The sequence below is a fragment of the Nannospalax galili genome, unplaced genomic scaffold (genome assembly GCF_000622305.1).
Source record: "Nannospalax galili isolate Female #2095 unplaced genomic scaffold, S.galili_v1.0 scaffold307, whole genome shotgun sequence".
Taxonomy (NCBI): domain Eukaryota; kingdom Metazoa; phylum Chordata; class Mammalia; order Rodentia; family Spalacidae; genus Nannospalax; species Nannospalax galili.
Window position 1 is genome coordinate 1,159,494 of NW_008359625.1, and position 13,760 is coordinate 1,173,253.

The 13,760-nt window shown below is 46.4% G+C and overlaps 1 protein-coding gene and 2 long non-coding RNA genes across 6 annotated transcripts in view; 2 read left to right on the top strand and 1 right to left on the bottom strand.

Moving 5' to 3' along the window:
• Window positions 1–6,951, bottom strand: part of Fam180a (family with sequence similarity 180 member A) — a 17,429-nt gene extending 10,478 nt beyond the window's left edge. The window contains exon 1 of the mRNA XM_008823470.3: window positions 6,820–6,951. Coding sequence (XP_008821692.1) covers window positions 6,820–6,895 — 76 coding nt within the window. The 5' untranslated portion in view covers window positions 6,896–6,951. The remainder of the gene's footprint in view (window positions 1–6,819) is intronic.
• Window positions 2,768–12,016, top strand: LOC115068528. Of its 4 annotated transcripts, none has more exons than XR_003847874.1 (5): window positions 2,794–2,873; window positions 4,376–4,479; window positions 6,779–6,959; window positions 10,456–10,549; window positions 11,408–12,016. It is a non-coding gene; the product is annotated as an uncharacterized LOC115068528 (long non-coding RNA). The 4 variants fall into 4 exon arrangements; XR_003847875.1 differs by having other exon boundaries at window positions 10,456–10,543; window positions 11,315–12,016; XR_003847873.1 differs by having other exon boundaries at window positions 10,456–10,543.
• A 170-nt stretch (window positions 12,017–12,186) lies between these two features.
• Window positions 12,187–13,760, top strand: part of LOC115068529 — a 110,675-nt gene continuing 109,101 nt past the window's right edge. The window contains exon 1 of the long non-coding RNA XR_003847877.1: window positions 12,187–12,787. This is a non-coding gene — a long non-coding RNA (uncharacterized LOC115068529). The remainder of the gene's footprint in view (window positions 12,788–13,760) is intronic.

The following is a 13,760-nucleotide window of genomic DNA, read 5'->3' on the forward strand; positions in this document are numbered from 1 at the left end:
GCAGGGGCCAGGGGAGCAAGTCAGTAAGCAGTGATCCTCCATGGCCTGTGCTTCAGCTCCTGCCTCCAGGTTCCTGCCCTGAGTTCCTACCTTGGGCTCCCTGATGAACTGCGACCTGGGAGATGTAAGACAAATAAACCATTTCCTCCCCAAGTTGGTACTGGTCAGAGTGTTTTGTCACAGCAATGAAGAACAAACTAAGACACAAAGCCATCAGGGAATTGCCTGCTTCTTGCCACATCATGCCAGCCTCCTGGTCCTCTACCCCTGAGCACCTCCTCCAACCGCACCCCCAGCTCCACTCTTGGTCCCTATCCTCACTCTGTTCTTAACCGTATCTGAAGTGAGTCTGTGGAAACATGGATATGATGATGTCATTCTTCTACCCAGAATCCTCTCTGGATCCATCTCTCTCAGATGACAAGACAAAGACTTTCATGTGGTACCAGGTACTCCACGACCTGAGTCTTTCCTACGTCTGCACACATCCTCCCAGCTCACTCTGCTCTGGTTATAAGCTTCTCTGCTCCTAAAAACATCAGGCAAGCTTCTGTCACAGTACTGTGGCTTATCTGTTCCTTGTGTCTGAAATATCTGTCCTCCAGAGACTGCAAGACTCTCCCTCACCTCTCAGGCCTTTGTGACTTTCTCCATGGGGCCTGCTGTGACTACCACTTCAAATGATGAGCCTTTGTACACACTAGCCTCTCCTACTTTCTCTATTGCCATCCAACACATTTTCTTTATGTGCTTGTCTTTGTCTCTCCTCACTAGAATGCCAACCCTTGAGGGAAAGGGACTTGTCTATTGTGTTCACCACTGTATCCCTAGTACCTAGTTCTGTGCCCATTACTGCTTGATGAATGAATAAGTGATCTGATAGCAACACATTACCTACCCTGTCACTGAGCTTGATTCTTTTTAGAGTGCTTTAAAAACATCTATCTTTGGGGACTGGAGAGCACTGACTGCTGTTGCAGAGGACCCAGGTTCCGTCCCCAGAACCCACATGGTAGCTAACAACTGTCCAGTTCCTGGGATCCGAAGCCCTCTTCTGACCTCCTTGGGCTTTACATGACACAGGTACACTTCCATACATGCAGGCAATACACTCATACACATAAAATAATAAATAAAATGTTTTAAAAGTCTTCCTGTTTGTAAGAAGGTGATCATAGCATCATCGACAGTTCTACGTCTGGTCTTGGCTAAGGACCAGAAGGCACTTGTTGACTCTGGTCTGCTCTACACCCTCCCTGTATCTCTGAGGAGTCCCTGATTTGTCTGGAAACAGCTGCTTTTCATTTATCTCACTTCAGACTGATGCTATTGCTCTATGCTTTATCCCAGGCAGACTTTGTGATCCAGAGTGCAGCCAGGAGGTACCCAAAGGAGAACCTGCCTCGTGGTGGAATCTGACTTCTTTGACTTTTCATGATCTTGGTTCAAAATCCCCTTTGCTGTTCTGCTCCCACCCCTGCAGTGCAGACAGTGGAGCAGACCACTGTCAAGGCTCAACCACGCAGCACTGGTGCCAGAGAACTTGCTGGAAAGGATGCCAGCCACAGACCACACTTAGCCAAAGCATAGCCATGGCCATGTTTTCAATGAATCATTTGAAGCAACTCTGGGTGTGGAAGGGAAAAGCTCTTGCTTATGAAAGATCTTCTGCCAGATTCTATGACGTTGTTAACTTTTTGGATCCTGGGCCAGCCTTTTGGAAAACTGGCAGTGTTTGGAGTGAACCACAGTCTTGGCCTGTGTGCCACGGTCCTATGGGACAGCACAGAGAGGAGCAATCTTGGCTACAAAGCTCTGAGATAGGGGGATGGAGTGATGGCAAAGGGATGAATGGGGCAAGGAGGCTGATCTCAGATGGACACTGTCCAAATCCACTCAGCCCTCCAGTGTGGTAATGGGGGGCATGGCCCTTCTCAGTGCCATCCTCTGTTTTCCTTGCCTGCCTGCAAATGCTTACCTGGAGCCATGGTAGAGGCTAGCAGGGGGCTCTGCATAGTATGCTAGATGATACTGCAGTGATTCAGCATTAGTGCTCACTGGCCACTGGCCACCAGCCTTACCTGGCAGAGAATTCATGACCAAAATCACACATGACTCTAAGACACACACCTGAAAGTGGCATAGAATCTACCAACTCAAAAAGTCATCCTGTCTGCTTCATGCAGAAATTAACTTATATATTTTTAACAATAGCATAGATAATGCCTATTGATTAACAGATACGTATTTTCCAGCTTTTTAAAGTCAGGCAAGTCCTCTTCCTTCAAATGTTCTGGCAAGATGTGAGACATGCGAGGACAGTTTCTCTCTCTCTCTCTCTCTCTCTCTCTCTGTGTCTCTCTGTCTCTCTCTGTCTCTGTCTCTGTCTCTCTCTCTCTCCCGTGTGTGGTGTGTGTGTGTGTGTGTGGTGTATGTGTGTGGTGTGTGTGTGGTGTGTGTGTGTGGTGTGTGTGTGGTGTGTGTGTGTGTGTGTGGTGTGTGTAGTGTGTAGTGTGTGTGTATGTGTGGTGTATGTGTGTGTGTGGTGTGTGTGTGGTGTGTGTGTGTGTGTGTGTGGTGTGTGTGTGTGGTGTGTGTGTGGTGTGTGTGTGTGTGTGTGTGGTGTGTGTGTGTGGTGTGTGATGTGTCTGTGTCTGTGTCTGTGTCTGTGTCTGTGTCTGTGTGTCTGTGTCCTCAGGTTGGCCCTGCTAACCACAGTAACCATAGGTGAGTCACTGGGTCTTCATCATGTTGGTGGGGCTGGAGCCGGCAGTCCTGGATCCCGTTGTGGAAAGTGCCTCCTGGGGTGGAATCCTAGAGAGCACTTCTTAGGAACAGGCTGAGAGAACGGAAGAAGGCTGACCTGACAGTGGGTGAGCTCCCTTTGGGCTTCTTTCCACATGGGGGAGTGGGAGGGTGTAGGGTGTGGAACAAGAGGGGCAGGAATGGAAGAGACTGTCTTCTTATAAAGAGAGTGTGCCTTCAGATTGTTTCTAGAAAATTCACCTAAATTAGGGCTGCAGATTGAGGTGGGGATAAGGATCAAGGTAATAGGACCAATACGTTTGGAAAAATATTCATTTGAGTATAATTAATTAATTAATTAATTAAGTGTGCCTTTAATTACTTAGCCAATTAATTACTTTGTGTGTGGGTGTGGTGTGTAGGCCAGAAGACAACCTTGGTTAGTGTCTTCAGAGCACTGTCCTTCCCCTTTGAGATAGTATTTCTCACTGGCCTGGAGATTACCAGTTAGGTGAGGTTGGTGTGGGCAGGGAGCAGCCAGGGATCATCCTGTCTCAGCCTCCTGAGTGCTGGGAATACAAGCGCCCTGCCAAGCGCAGCTTTTCACATGGGTTCTGGGGGTGGACCTCAGTCCTAATACTTCCAAGGTGACTGCTATGGAGTCTTAAGAATGTGTGTAAAAGGGAAGCTTTTCTAATACCCTCCCTCATATTCCAACTGAGTGCTTGCCCAAGCCCTGGGTGCAACTCTTAGACCACCTTAAAAATGACAAGAATTTGGGGGCTGGAGAGATGACTCAGGAGTTAAGACCACTTGCTGCATTGGCAGAGGACCTGGGTTTGATTCCCAGTACCCACATGGAGGTTAACAACCTCCATAACTCTAGTTCCAGGGGATCTGATACCCTCTCCTTGCCTCCACAGGCATCATACCCACATAGTGCACATATACTCATGCAGGCTCATATACATACACATTAAAAAAAGTAAATCTCTTTTTAAAATGAGAATTGTGTACTCCTTTTATAATTAGAAAAACAGTTTAACATGAAGGAAAAACCATAGCTACATGGAAGACTTTTGATGGACGTTGGAGGGACGCCATGTCACTGGTTGGCTCTGAACACAGTCTTGAACCATAAATTTAGTTCTTCGTATCGTTACCCCATAATGGCCTCTTTGTCATTTGTGTTGGCCTTGAGTTCTTACAGAGCCTGTAAACTTGCCGGAAAAGATCTTCCTCAGTGAGGAGTGATCCCGGGATGTTGCTGTGAAACTTCTGTAAAGAGCAGCAACCTTCCTTTAATGAGAACTGTTAGGTAACAGCTAACATTTACATAACACTTCAACATTTACAAAGCATAATTTTTAAAATGGCCTTGAATCAACCCTGTGAGGGGAAGTTTTGGGGTTGCGAGGGTGCTGCCTGTTACCAACATTCATAGAAACGAGGAGGCTTGCCAGTGATCACACAGCCGGCTTATTACGGATAGAACTGGAATCTTTGAGTTCCTTGCAGGGAAGTTCTTGAAGCCACTAGAGGTGAGTCATGTCACATGTCCAATCACCTCTTTTGGCTTTCTAACAGCCGGTGCCTAGGAAGAGCACATCCTATTGTTTCTTCTGAATAGGCAAATCAAGTTGTGACTCCAGCGACACAGACTAAGCTGCACACCCAGTTCTAAGAGCACTCTGCTTTCCACTCGCCAGTACTGCCCCGAGGACTGTGCACATGGTGAGCAGGGAGGACTGTGTGTAGTGTAGTGTGTGTGTGGTGTATATGTGGTATGAGTGTGGTGTGCATGTGCTGTGTGTGGTATGTGTGGTGTATATGTGTGTATATGGAGTGTGTGATGTGTTTGTGTGTGCTATGTGTGTATGTGTGTAGTGTGTGGTATGCAGAGAGTGTGTGGAGCATGTGTGTGGTGTGTATAGGGAGTATGTATGGTGTGTATGGTATGTATGTATGGAGTATGTATGTGTGGAGTGTGTGTAATGTGTGCATGTGTGTGTGTAATGTGCGATGTGTATGTGTGGTGTGTGTGTGAATGTGATAGGTGTGTGGTGTGTGTGGAGTATATGTGTGTGTGGAGTGTGTGTGGAATGTGTATATATGATGTGTGTGTGTGGAGTGTGTGTGTATGGGGTGTGTGTGGTATGTGTGTGTGGCGTGTGTATGGAGTATGTGTGTGTGGAGTGTGTGTGGAATGTGTGCATATGATGTGTGTGTGGAGTGTGTGTGGAATGTGTGTGTATGGTGTGTGGTATGTGGAGTATGTGGAATGTGTGCATGTGTGTGTGTGTAGTATGTATGATGTGTGTGATGTGTTTGTGTGTGGTATGTGTATAATGTGTGGTGTGTATGTGTGGTGTGTAGTATGTATGTGATATGTTTATGTGTGTGGTGTGTGTGAGTGTATGTGGTATGTGTGTGGTGTATGTATGGAGTATGTGGGCGTGGAGTATGTGTGGAATGTACGTATATGATATGCGGAGTGTGTGTGGAATGTATGTATATGGTGTGTGTGGTGTGTAGAGTGTGTGTAATGTGTGCATGTGCATATGTGTGTGTGGAGTGTGTATGATATGTGTGATGTGTTTTTGTGTGTGGTGTGTGTGATGTGTATGTGTAGTGTATGTGTGTGAATGTGGTATGTGTGTGGTATGTGTGTGGTGTATGTATGGAGTATGTGGGCGTGGAGTGTGTGTGGAATGTACGTATATGATATGTATGTGGAGTGTGTGTGGAATGTAGTATATGTGTGATGTCTTTGTATCTGTGATGTGTGTATGTGGAGTGTGTGGTGTGTATGTGTGGTGTGTGTGTGAATGTGATAGGTGTGTGGTATGTGTGTGGAGTATGTGTGGTATGTAGTATATGTGTGATGTGTTTGTATCTGTGATGTGTGTATGTGGAGTGTGTGGTGTGTATGTGTGGTGTGTGCGTATGGAGTGTGAGGCGTGTGTATTGTGTGTATGTGTAGTGTGTGTGGTGTGAACTCACAATTGCTACATGAAGCATTAGAGGAAGAAACGGGAAAGCTTACATTACTGTGTCTGGGCAACACTTATTTCTCCCCCTTGCAGATGCTCCCCTCTGCCACTCTGATCAGTCCTTCCTTCCCTGACACTGTCCCCAAGAGCCACATTCCATGTAACATATGTCTTTATCTGATCTTGGGTCTCCAGAAACACCTTCAGGCTTGGCTTGAGGGAGCCCTGTTCTTCCAGGCCTTTCTGGGAGTGTGAACTCATCTGAATTTAGGCACTTGAAAGATTCCCCTTCCAACTGGCGTGGAGTGGGCAGCACTCTGAGTCCCTTCTTTCCCGACAGGGTTAAACTTGCTGGCTTGATATATCCCCAGTGCTTGCCGACACAGCTAAGCCCAGGGCACAGAGTGAAGATGCTGCCTGGTTCTGAGAAGTGACATCTTAAAGGAGAGGGCCAGAGGAGAGAAAAGCCTTGGCACCAGCCCCTTTCCATGGTGGCTTGGTGGGGGATCATGGGAGTGGCAGGGGCCAAGCACATTGGACAGCTGCCTCTAACAGTTCCTCTTTCCTTCCCTGCCACCTGGCACCTCTACCTAGCTACAAAAATGCATCCACAGTAGCCTGCAGGCCTGTCTTGGTCTCTGTGGTTGTGAGCTCACCGCCCTGGTCCCCCAGGTAGTAGCCTCCTGCATCCCAGTGTCCATCATCCCATCACACCGGCAGCAGAGCTTGGTGCCTGTTCCCAGGGAGTCCTATCTCAGCAGCAGCAGCAGCAGCCGGCAGGGAACTGGAGGGAGCCTGTCCCCATCCTCTGAAGCATAAAAGAGTTGTCTCTGGCTTGCCAGCAAGGGCTGCCCTCTGGGTTCTCTACCTCTACCTGGCTCCCAAATAGGCAGCTTTGATGATTTTCCCAGAGTCATTTTCCATCAATTTTACCAAGAGGGAGCATGCCAGGAGGCACAGAGCACTGGCAGAGCTGACACAGGGAGACAGGGCACGGGGCTTCTAATTTCTTTCCCTCTGTATCCCCAATTCTTTTTAAGAACAGTGAATGAACATCAGGCAATGAATCAGAACAACTCACCCCTGCTCCACCTGCGGGACACAGTAGCCTGGGCGTTGGAGACCAGCAGCAGAAGCAGCAGCGCTTTCCAAAGCATCTTCACTTCCAGAAGAGTGAGCAATTGACCCTCGATCCCGGTGAGATCCTGGTGGGACCTACAGGTAGGCCCTTGAGTTTGTCCCTGTGAGATGACAGACTGTTTTCTAGGAGGGCAGTAAGGTCCTCTCCCTGGCTCCACAGGGTGGAGACTAATGCTGCCTCCTGGGTGGGACAGGAGTCAGTACCTCTCTTAATCCAAGTCTCTCTGGGATTGGGGTTCTGGCCTTCCACACAGAGGCTGTTTTTCAGCACATCTGGAGTGACTCACGGGGCATGTGATCTCCTTGGCAGTAGGCTGGATAAATATAATTTCTGTACTTGCGTTCCATGTGTTGGATGCGCCCACTGGAATTTTTCTTTAACAAACAGACTCGTGGAACTTGTTAGAGAGCCCATTGAAGAGCTGGCTGTTTTCCTCATCCACACATACTACTTCAGAGCCAGGACAGAGGGTTGGAGGAAGAGTTGGGAAATTGCCCAGCAGACAGTGGGGCTGGTGGAGCTCAGAGTTTCTTTTAAGACAGCACAGTCATTCTAGTGCTGGAGTGTCCCTGCTGTCCTTCCCTGGAACTAGATTTGTGCATGTTGGGGCCCAGAGCTTTCCCCAGGTCCTAGATGGGTAAGGATCTGGAAGGTTGTAAGGACCATATGCAGAGAGGTGGCATGAAACATAGACATTATCTATGTGTACCTGTGTAGGTGATCATCCAGGAGTCTGGGGATGAGTTCCTATTCACATTCATGATGCTTGTATTGTCTTCCATTGCTATAACAAAGTACTCAAGGCTGGGAAATTTGTAAAGAAGATAGGTCTGTTTAGCTCATACTTCTAGGTCCAAGAGCAAGACACCACCACAGCTCTGATGAAGACTGGATGATGGAAGGCATCACAGTGGGGAGAACTCATGTAGAAGATCACATAGTGATCCAGGAAGACAGAAAGCTTCAGGATTCAGGCTCTATCTTTTTGTGACAACACCCTCTTATAGTAACTAGCTAGAGTCTCCAGAGAACTACATTAATTCCTTCCAAGGGCAGTGCTCCAATGACCTAGCTACTTTGCTCTAAGCCTCACTCTTTAAAGGTTCCACTACCTCTTAATCCTAGCACACTGGGGGTAGGAATTCTTAGGGACACTGAACTTCTCTGTACTATGCCCAGATTAGGGACCAAACAACTTCCTTTCCCCCAATATGGGAATAATTTTCCTCTGTCATTTAAAAAGTACTGGAGATGGGAGAGATGTCTTAGTTGGTAAAGTGCTTTCTGTGCAAGCAATATTACCTGAGTTTGATTCCCAGGACCCATGAAATAACTAGACCAGTGGTATATGTCTGTAACACTAGTGGAAAGGCGGAAACAGGAGGATCTCTGGGGCTCACTGGCCAGCTAGTCTAGCTGAATTGGTAAGTTCCAGGTAAGGTGAAGGACCCTGTCTCAAAAGATAAGGTGGAAAGAGATTGAGGAAGACAGCAGATGACCTCTATACACATGCGCATATGCATGCACACCCTCTTCCCACACACATGTACACAAAAACATGTACAGGCAAACATATAAAAGTACTGCTGTAGACATCTTAATTGCACCCTTAGTTATCCACCACTTCTCCACCTTCTCTGACACTCCAAAGGAGGATACTAAAGGTCGAAGGACTTTTACAGGTCTCCTTCCCTTGTGGGTTTCTAGCTTGTGGAGAAAGTGGCCAGGGTAAGTGGGCTACTGAAAAAGATGCCTTGAGGTCTCCTACTTCAATCAAAGCTCTCTGTCATAGAAAACCACTGATCTCAATAGTATTGATAATAGCTTGTGTGTGTTTATTGTATTTTGGGTTCTATGCTAGATTCTTTCCCTGAATTACCTGATTTAGTGCTTACAACAAGTCATGAGGTCAGTTTAGAGTAGTACTCGCTGCAAAAATACAGTGCAAGTCAAAAATGTAATTTAACTAGTAGCCACATTAAAAATAAAAGAAACAGGAGTGATTATAACCAATAGTACTTGTGGTGGTACAATGCCACATTACAGTGATGCCTGAATCAAGACAACCTGACTCTCAGCATTCATTTCAACCAAGAATGAGGCCCAATCTGTTCTGAGAACTTGCTCCTTCAGATTTCTCCTAGAACTGTTCTCCTGAACAAAGGCCTTGCTCGCTATTGAAATCGTATATCCAACATGAAATGGGGAAGGAAAAGCAGAATCTGTCTTACCAGGGAATTTTTCTCTTTTTGATCCCTACTGACCTAGAACAGCTCACACAGCCAGAAACAGTTGTTATCAATACAATCCCACCTGTTATTTGCAATGCAAATGGAATAATCTGTTGGTACAATGAATATCTGCTGTTTACAGTGCTTTTATTCACCCCACCCCCACATTGTTCTGGGTCAAGGGTAAGGAAGGGTCGTGAGGGATTAGAGCTCTGTGTGAAGGTTACAAGAGGAATTGAAGGCCTAGTAAGCTTGTTTGTTGTAAACAAGCTGAGACAGCATCCCAGAGGCTGTCCCCACAGTTCCCTCTTACTTATTTTATGAAGGAGGCAGGCCCGTGTTGTAACAGAAGGTATTCGCAGGAAAGTCATTCCCACACCTACTTTTTATCTAACTCAGCATATCCAGGGTATCTTTTCTATATATAGTCAAGATGGCATCAACAGGGTATTGTATATATATATATATTTACATGAAATTTCTGAAGCCTGACATTTATCTCACATAACACACTTCAATTTCAATCAGCCAAATTAAAGCCTTCTGTAGCTAGAGGTGACCAGTGACTCCTGGATCAGGCAGAACAGGACTGGAAGACAAGAAGACAACCTCTGGGGCCATCATGCATGTCCTTGTTACCACTGCTGACTCTGCCAGTTACTGTGTGATCTTGGTAGAGTCCCTCCATTTGCCTTTACCTTGATTTTCTTCTTCTACAGAATGGGGATAATAACAGCTTTCTTTTCAAGGATTGTTGTTAGAAATCAATGAACTAATATGTATAAATACTGAAAACAAAACCTAGTGCACACTAAGCATTCAATGCCTAGGTACTGTATACATATGAAGAAATGGGCTCAGAGGGGTCAAGGCATCTGCTTAAGGTCTCCTAGTGAGTGGAGTTGGGATTTTAGCCTGGGCCTATGAGATGCTGCACGCAAAATGACACTTAAGCCTACCTCAAAGCCTTTTGTTTGGGGAACTCCTTAGTGGAGGGCTGGTAAACTAGTTCCGGAGTAGTGAGAAGCCTTAATTTGCTTGCCAGTTTCTCTGGTGAAAATATTCCCACTATGGCTGATTTCAAGCTACCAATGATTTAACAAGCAGCTTGCAAAATTTCTGACTGGGCTCTTGGGCAGCCTGTAAAGCTGGCTCAGCACACCACTGCATCTTATGGAGTTAATTCTTCTGACTTTCATACTTGCCAGCTTCTGGTGCAAGTCTTTTCCTTAGAATTTGCTTTGTAAATATCAAAGGATCGCCCAAAGGGCTTAGCGGGGACAGAACTCCTCTGGATGTTTACTTATCGGTTCTGAAGTTGTTCCCTTTCCAATACTCTCTCAAGTGAGGAAAGAGTTGGGGGACCTTGGCCGATAGTCAAGAAGATTCAAAGATCCAGAGAAAGATGCCATGGACCTTATTCAAGGCAGAAGGTAAAGGTAGGCAGAGGAGGGCATGTATTTGACAAAGATTGAGCATGTAGGAAAGGAAACACAGTGCTGGCTCAGACTACAGGAGGGGAGTGGGAGAAGGAGCAGGAAGGAAGCTCTGGGGCTCCCATTTGGTGCTGTGGAGGGATTAAGCAGCATGGAAGCCAAGGTGTGTGTAGGGTGTTGCTGGTACTTGGTTTCCTTGGGCTCCGCGCCCTTGTGATTTGCTGCTGTTCTTTAGCTTGGAGAACAGAGCTTCCAGGTCTTTGAATTTGAGTGCTGTCTTCTGCACTGGGGTCTCTGCTGTGATCCACAACTGTGAAGATAAAACAGCCACTTATGGATTGGGGTATGAATGCAAATATATCCCTGTTTGTATTAGTTATTTTTCTGTTCCTGTGATAAAACACCATGACCAACTCCACTTTAAAAAAAAAGGAAGCCAAAGGGACTCCCAGATAGTAACCCAGCACAGAACTGGGAAAATGAACAGCAGACCCCAATCTTATCTAAAGAAATATTGACAACTGATTGCTGCTAGATGAGGAACAGCTGACCTTCCTAAAACAAAGCCCTCTAGAGAGGCTGACTAGATTTCACTAGAAGAGCAAGTAGTGGGGAATGGCTGGGGATGCTGACAACACAGCAGACAGTAGCAGGGATATTAGAATATAAGGGCTCTAGTCGGGGGAGGGAGGCTATGGGAGGATGCTATTTGGGAAGTGGGTGTAAACATAAATAAATAAAAAAAATAAAAATTTTTTTTAAAAAAAGGAAGAGCGTTTTTGGCTTATGTTCCAAAGGGAAGAAGAGTCCATGGTGGGAGACAGCTGGAGCATAAAGCTGAGCGCTCATGTCTTCAAACAGGCACAGGAAGCAGAGCATGAAACTGGAAAATGGGACGTGGCTATGAACTCTAAAGCCTGCTCCCAGTGACGTTCTTCCTCCAGCAAGGCCACACCTCCTGAACGTCTGCAAGCAGCTAAGTGTTCAATACTTGAACCTATGGGGGATATCTCACTCAAACCACCAAAGGGAAATACGGATATGGTGTCATCATTCTTTTGGGTTTTCTTTAGCCAACAGGGGTCACAAGACCTCACAGTATGTTCAGTTTCATTCATACCCCATTTTTACCTAGTGCAACTTCCTGTCCCCCCCAAGGGTGCTCCCCAGTGAAGCTTGTTCACAACTCCATGAGCCTCTCCTTGGGGTCTGAATGTGAAATGCCCCCCCCCCCAGGCTCATGTGTTTGTACACCTTGTCCCCAGTTGGGGACACTGTTTTGGGAGGTTGTAGAACCTTTGCGTGATAGATCTTTGCTGGAGAAAGCAGATTAATGGGGGTGGGTCCATGGGGTTTGTGCTGGATAGCGTTAGTTGTCAACTTGACACACCTGGGTTGAGGGTGCCTCAATTGGGGAATTGCTTCCATTGGACTGGCCTGTGGCCATGTCTGTTGGGTATCTTCTTGATTACTGAGTGATATGGGAGGGCCCCAGCCCATTGTGGGTGGTGCCACCCCTGGGCAGGTGGGCCTATGTTGTTCAAGAAAGCAGGTTGAGCAGGGGCCAGGGCAGCAAGTCAGTAAACAGCATTCCTCCATGGCCTGTGCTTCAGCTCCTTCCTCCAGGTTCCTGCCCTGAGTTCCTACCTTGGGCTCCCTGATGAACTGTGACCCAGGAGATGTAAGAGAAATAAACTGTTTCCTCCCCAAGTTAGTAGTGGTTACAGTGTTTTGTCACAGCAATGTAGAAACAAACTAGAACAGGGTTATATCATCCCTGACCCCTCCCTGCCACATTCTCTGCTCTGTGGTTGGTGTTGTGTTTGAAGCACATGCTGTACATTACGATAGCTATACCAGAGCCCTCTTGCCACCGCCAAGCCTTTAGTACCAGGATGGGTGTACCCTCTCAAACCGAGCCAAAATAAACCTCCTGTCCTGTGATGGTTCATATCAACTTGATAGGCTCTAGAATCACCTAAGAGAGACAAACCTCTGGGCATGACTATGAGGGTTTTTCTAGATTGGGTTATCTTGAGGAGGGAAAACCTACCCTTAATGTTGGTGGCACCATTCCATGGGCTGGGGTCCTGAACTGAATAAAAAAAAAGATGAAGAGAGATAAAGAATGCAGTACCAGCATTCATCTCTCTGTTTCCTGACTTCAGATGCAGCGTGAACAGCTGCCTTTCACTTCTGTTGCCATGACTTCCCCAGCATGATGGACTGTACCCTGGAACTGTGAGTCAAAACAAACCTTTCTTCTTCAAGTTGCTTTTGTCAAATATTTTGTTATAGCAATGAAAAAAGTAATACATCTCCCTTAAGTTGTTTCTGTCAGAAATATCAAGAGAAAAGTAACACACACTCCTTTGTGGATTTCATCACAGTTGTAGTTTTTATGTTGTGCTATTGTAGACAACTTTTTTTCAGTACTAGGGATTGAATATAGAACCTTGTGTGTGCTAGGCAAGTGTTCTACCATTGGGATATCTCCCTGACCATGTTGTGATATCTTGACTTGGCCTATTAGAGACCGCAAGTGCTGTGACAGCAGGAACTGTGCTGGGTGGGCTCACTGTGGTGGTTTGAATGAAGTGCCTTCCACAGGCTTCAAGTATTTGGACATTTTGGTGGTGCTGTTTTGGGAGGCTTTAGGAAGTGTGACCATGCTGGAGGAAGCACATCACTGGGGGTGGGCTTTGAGAGTTCCTAAGCTTTGCCAGATCTCCAGTCACTCTCTGATTCCTGTGCCTACTTGAAGATGTGCTCCCTCTGCCACCATGCTTCCCCCACCATTGTGGACCCTAACCCTCTGGAACCATAAGCTCAAATAAACTCTTCCTTTTACAAGTTCCCTTGGTTACAGTGTTTTATGACAGCAATAGAAATGTAACCACTACACTTACCTTTGTATGCCCAGCGTACGCTGCAGCTCAGTTGGTTCTCTGCCTGTAAGGCCATCAGGGAGGAGAGGCAGGAAATGAATGGCACTGGCTAAAAAGAGACTGAAGAGTGTAATTGAAAGGACTTTTTATAAAGGAGTGAAAGACTTAAGGAATCAGCCTGGAGACTAGCCACAATAGGGGGCTGCAACACTTGTTGTGAATTGAAGTGTGTTCTCCCTCTCCTCAAACTACACTTTAACCCTCTCCCCTTATCTGGAAATGTGACCCTATGTGGAACTAGGGTATTCACAGTTCAAGATGAGGCT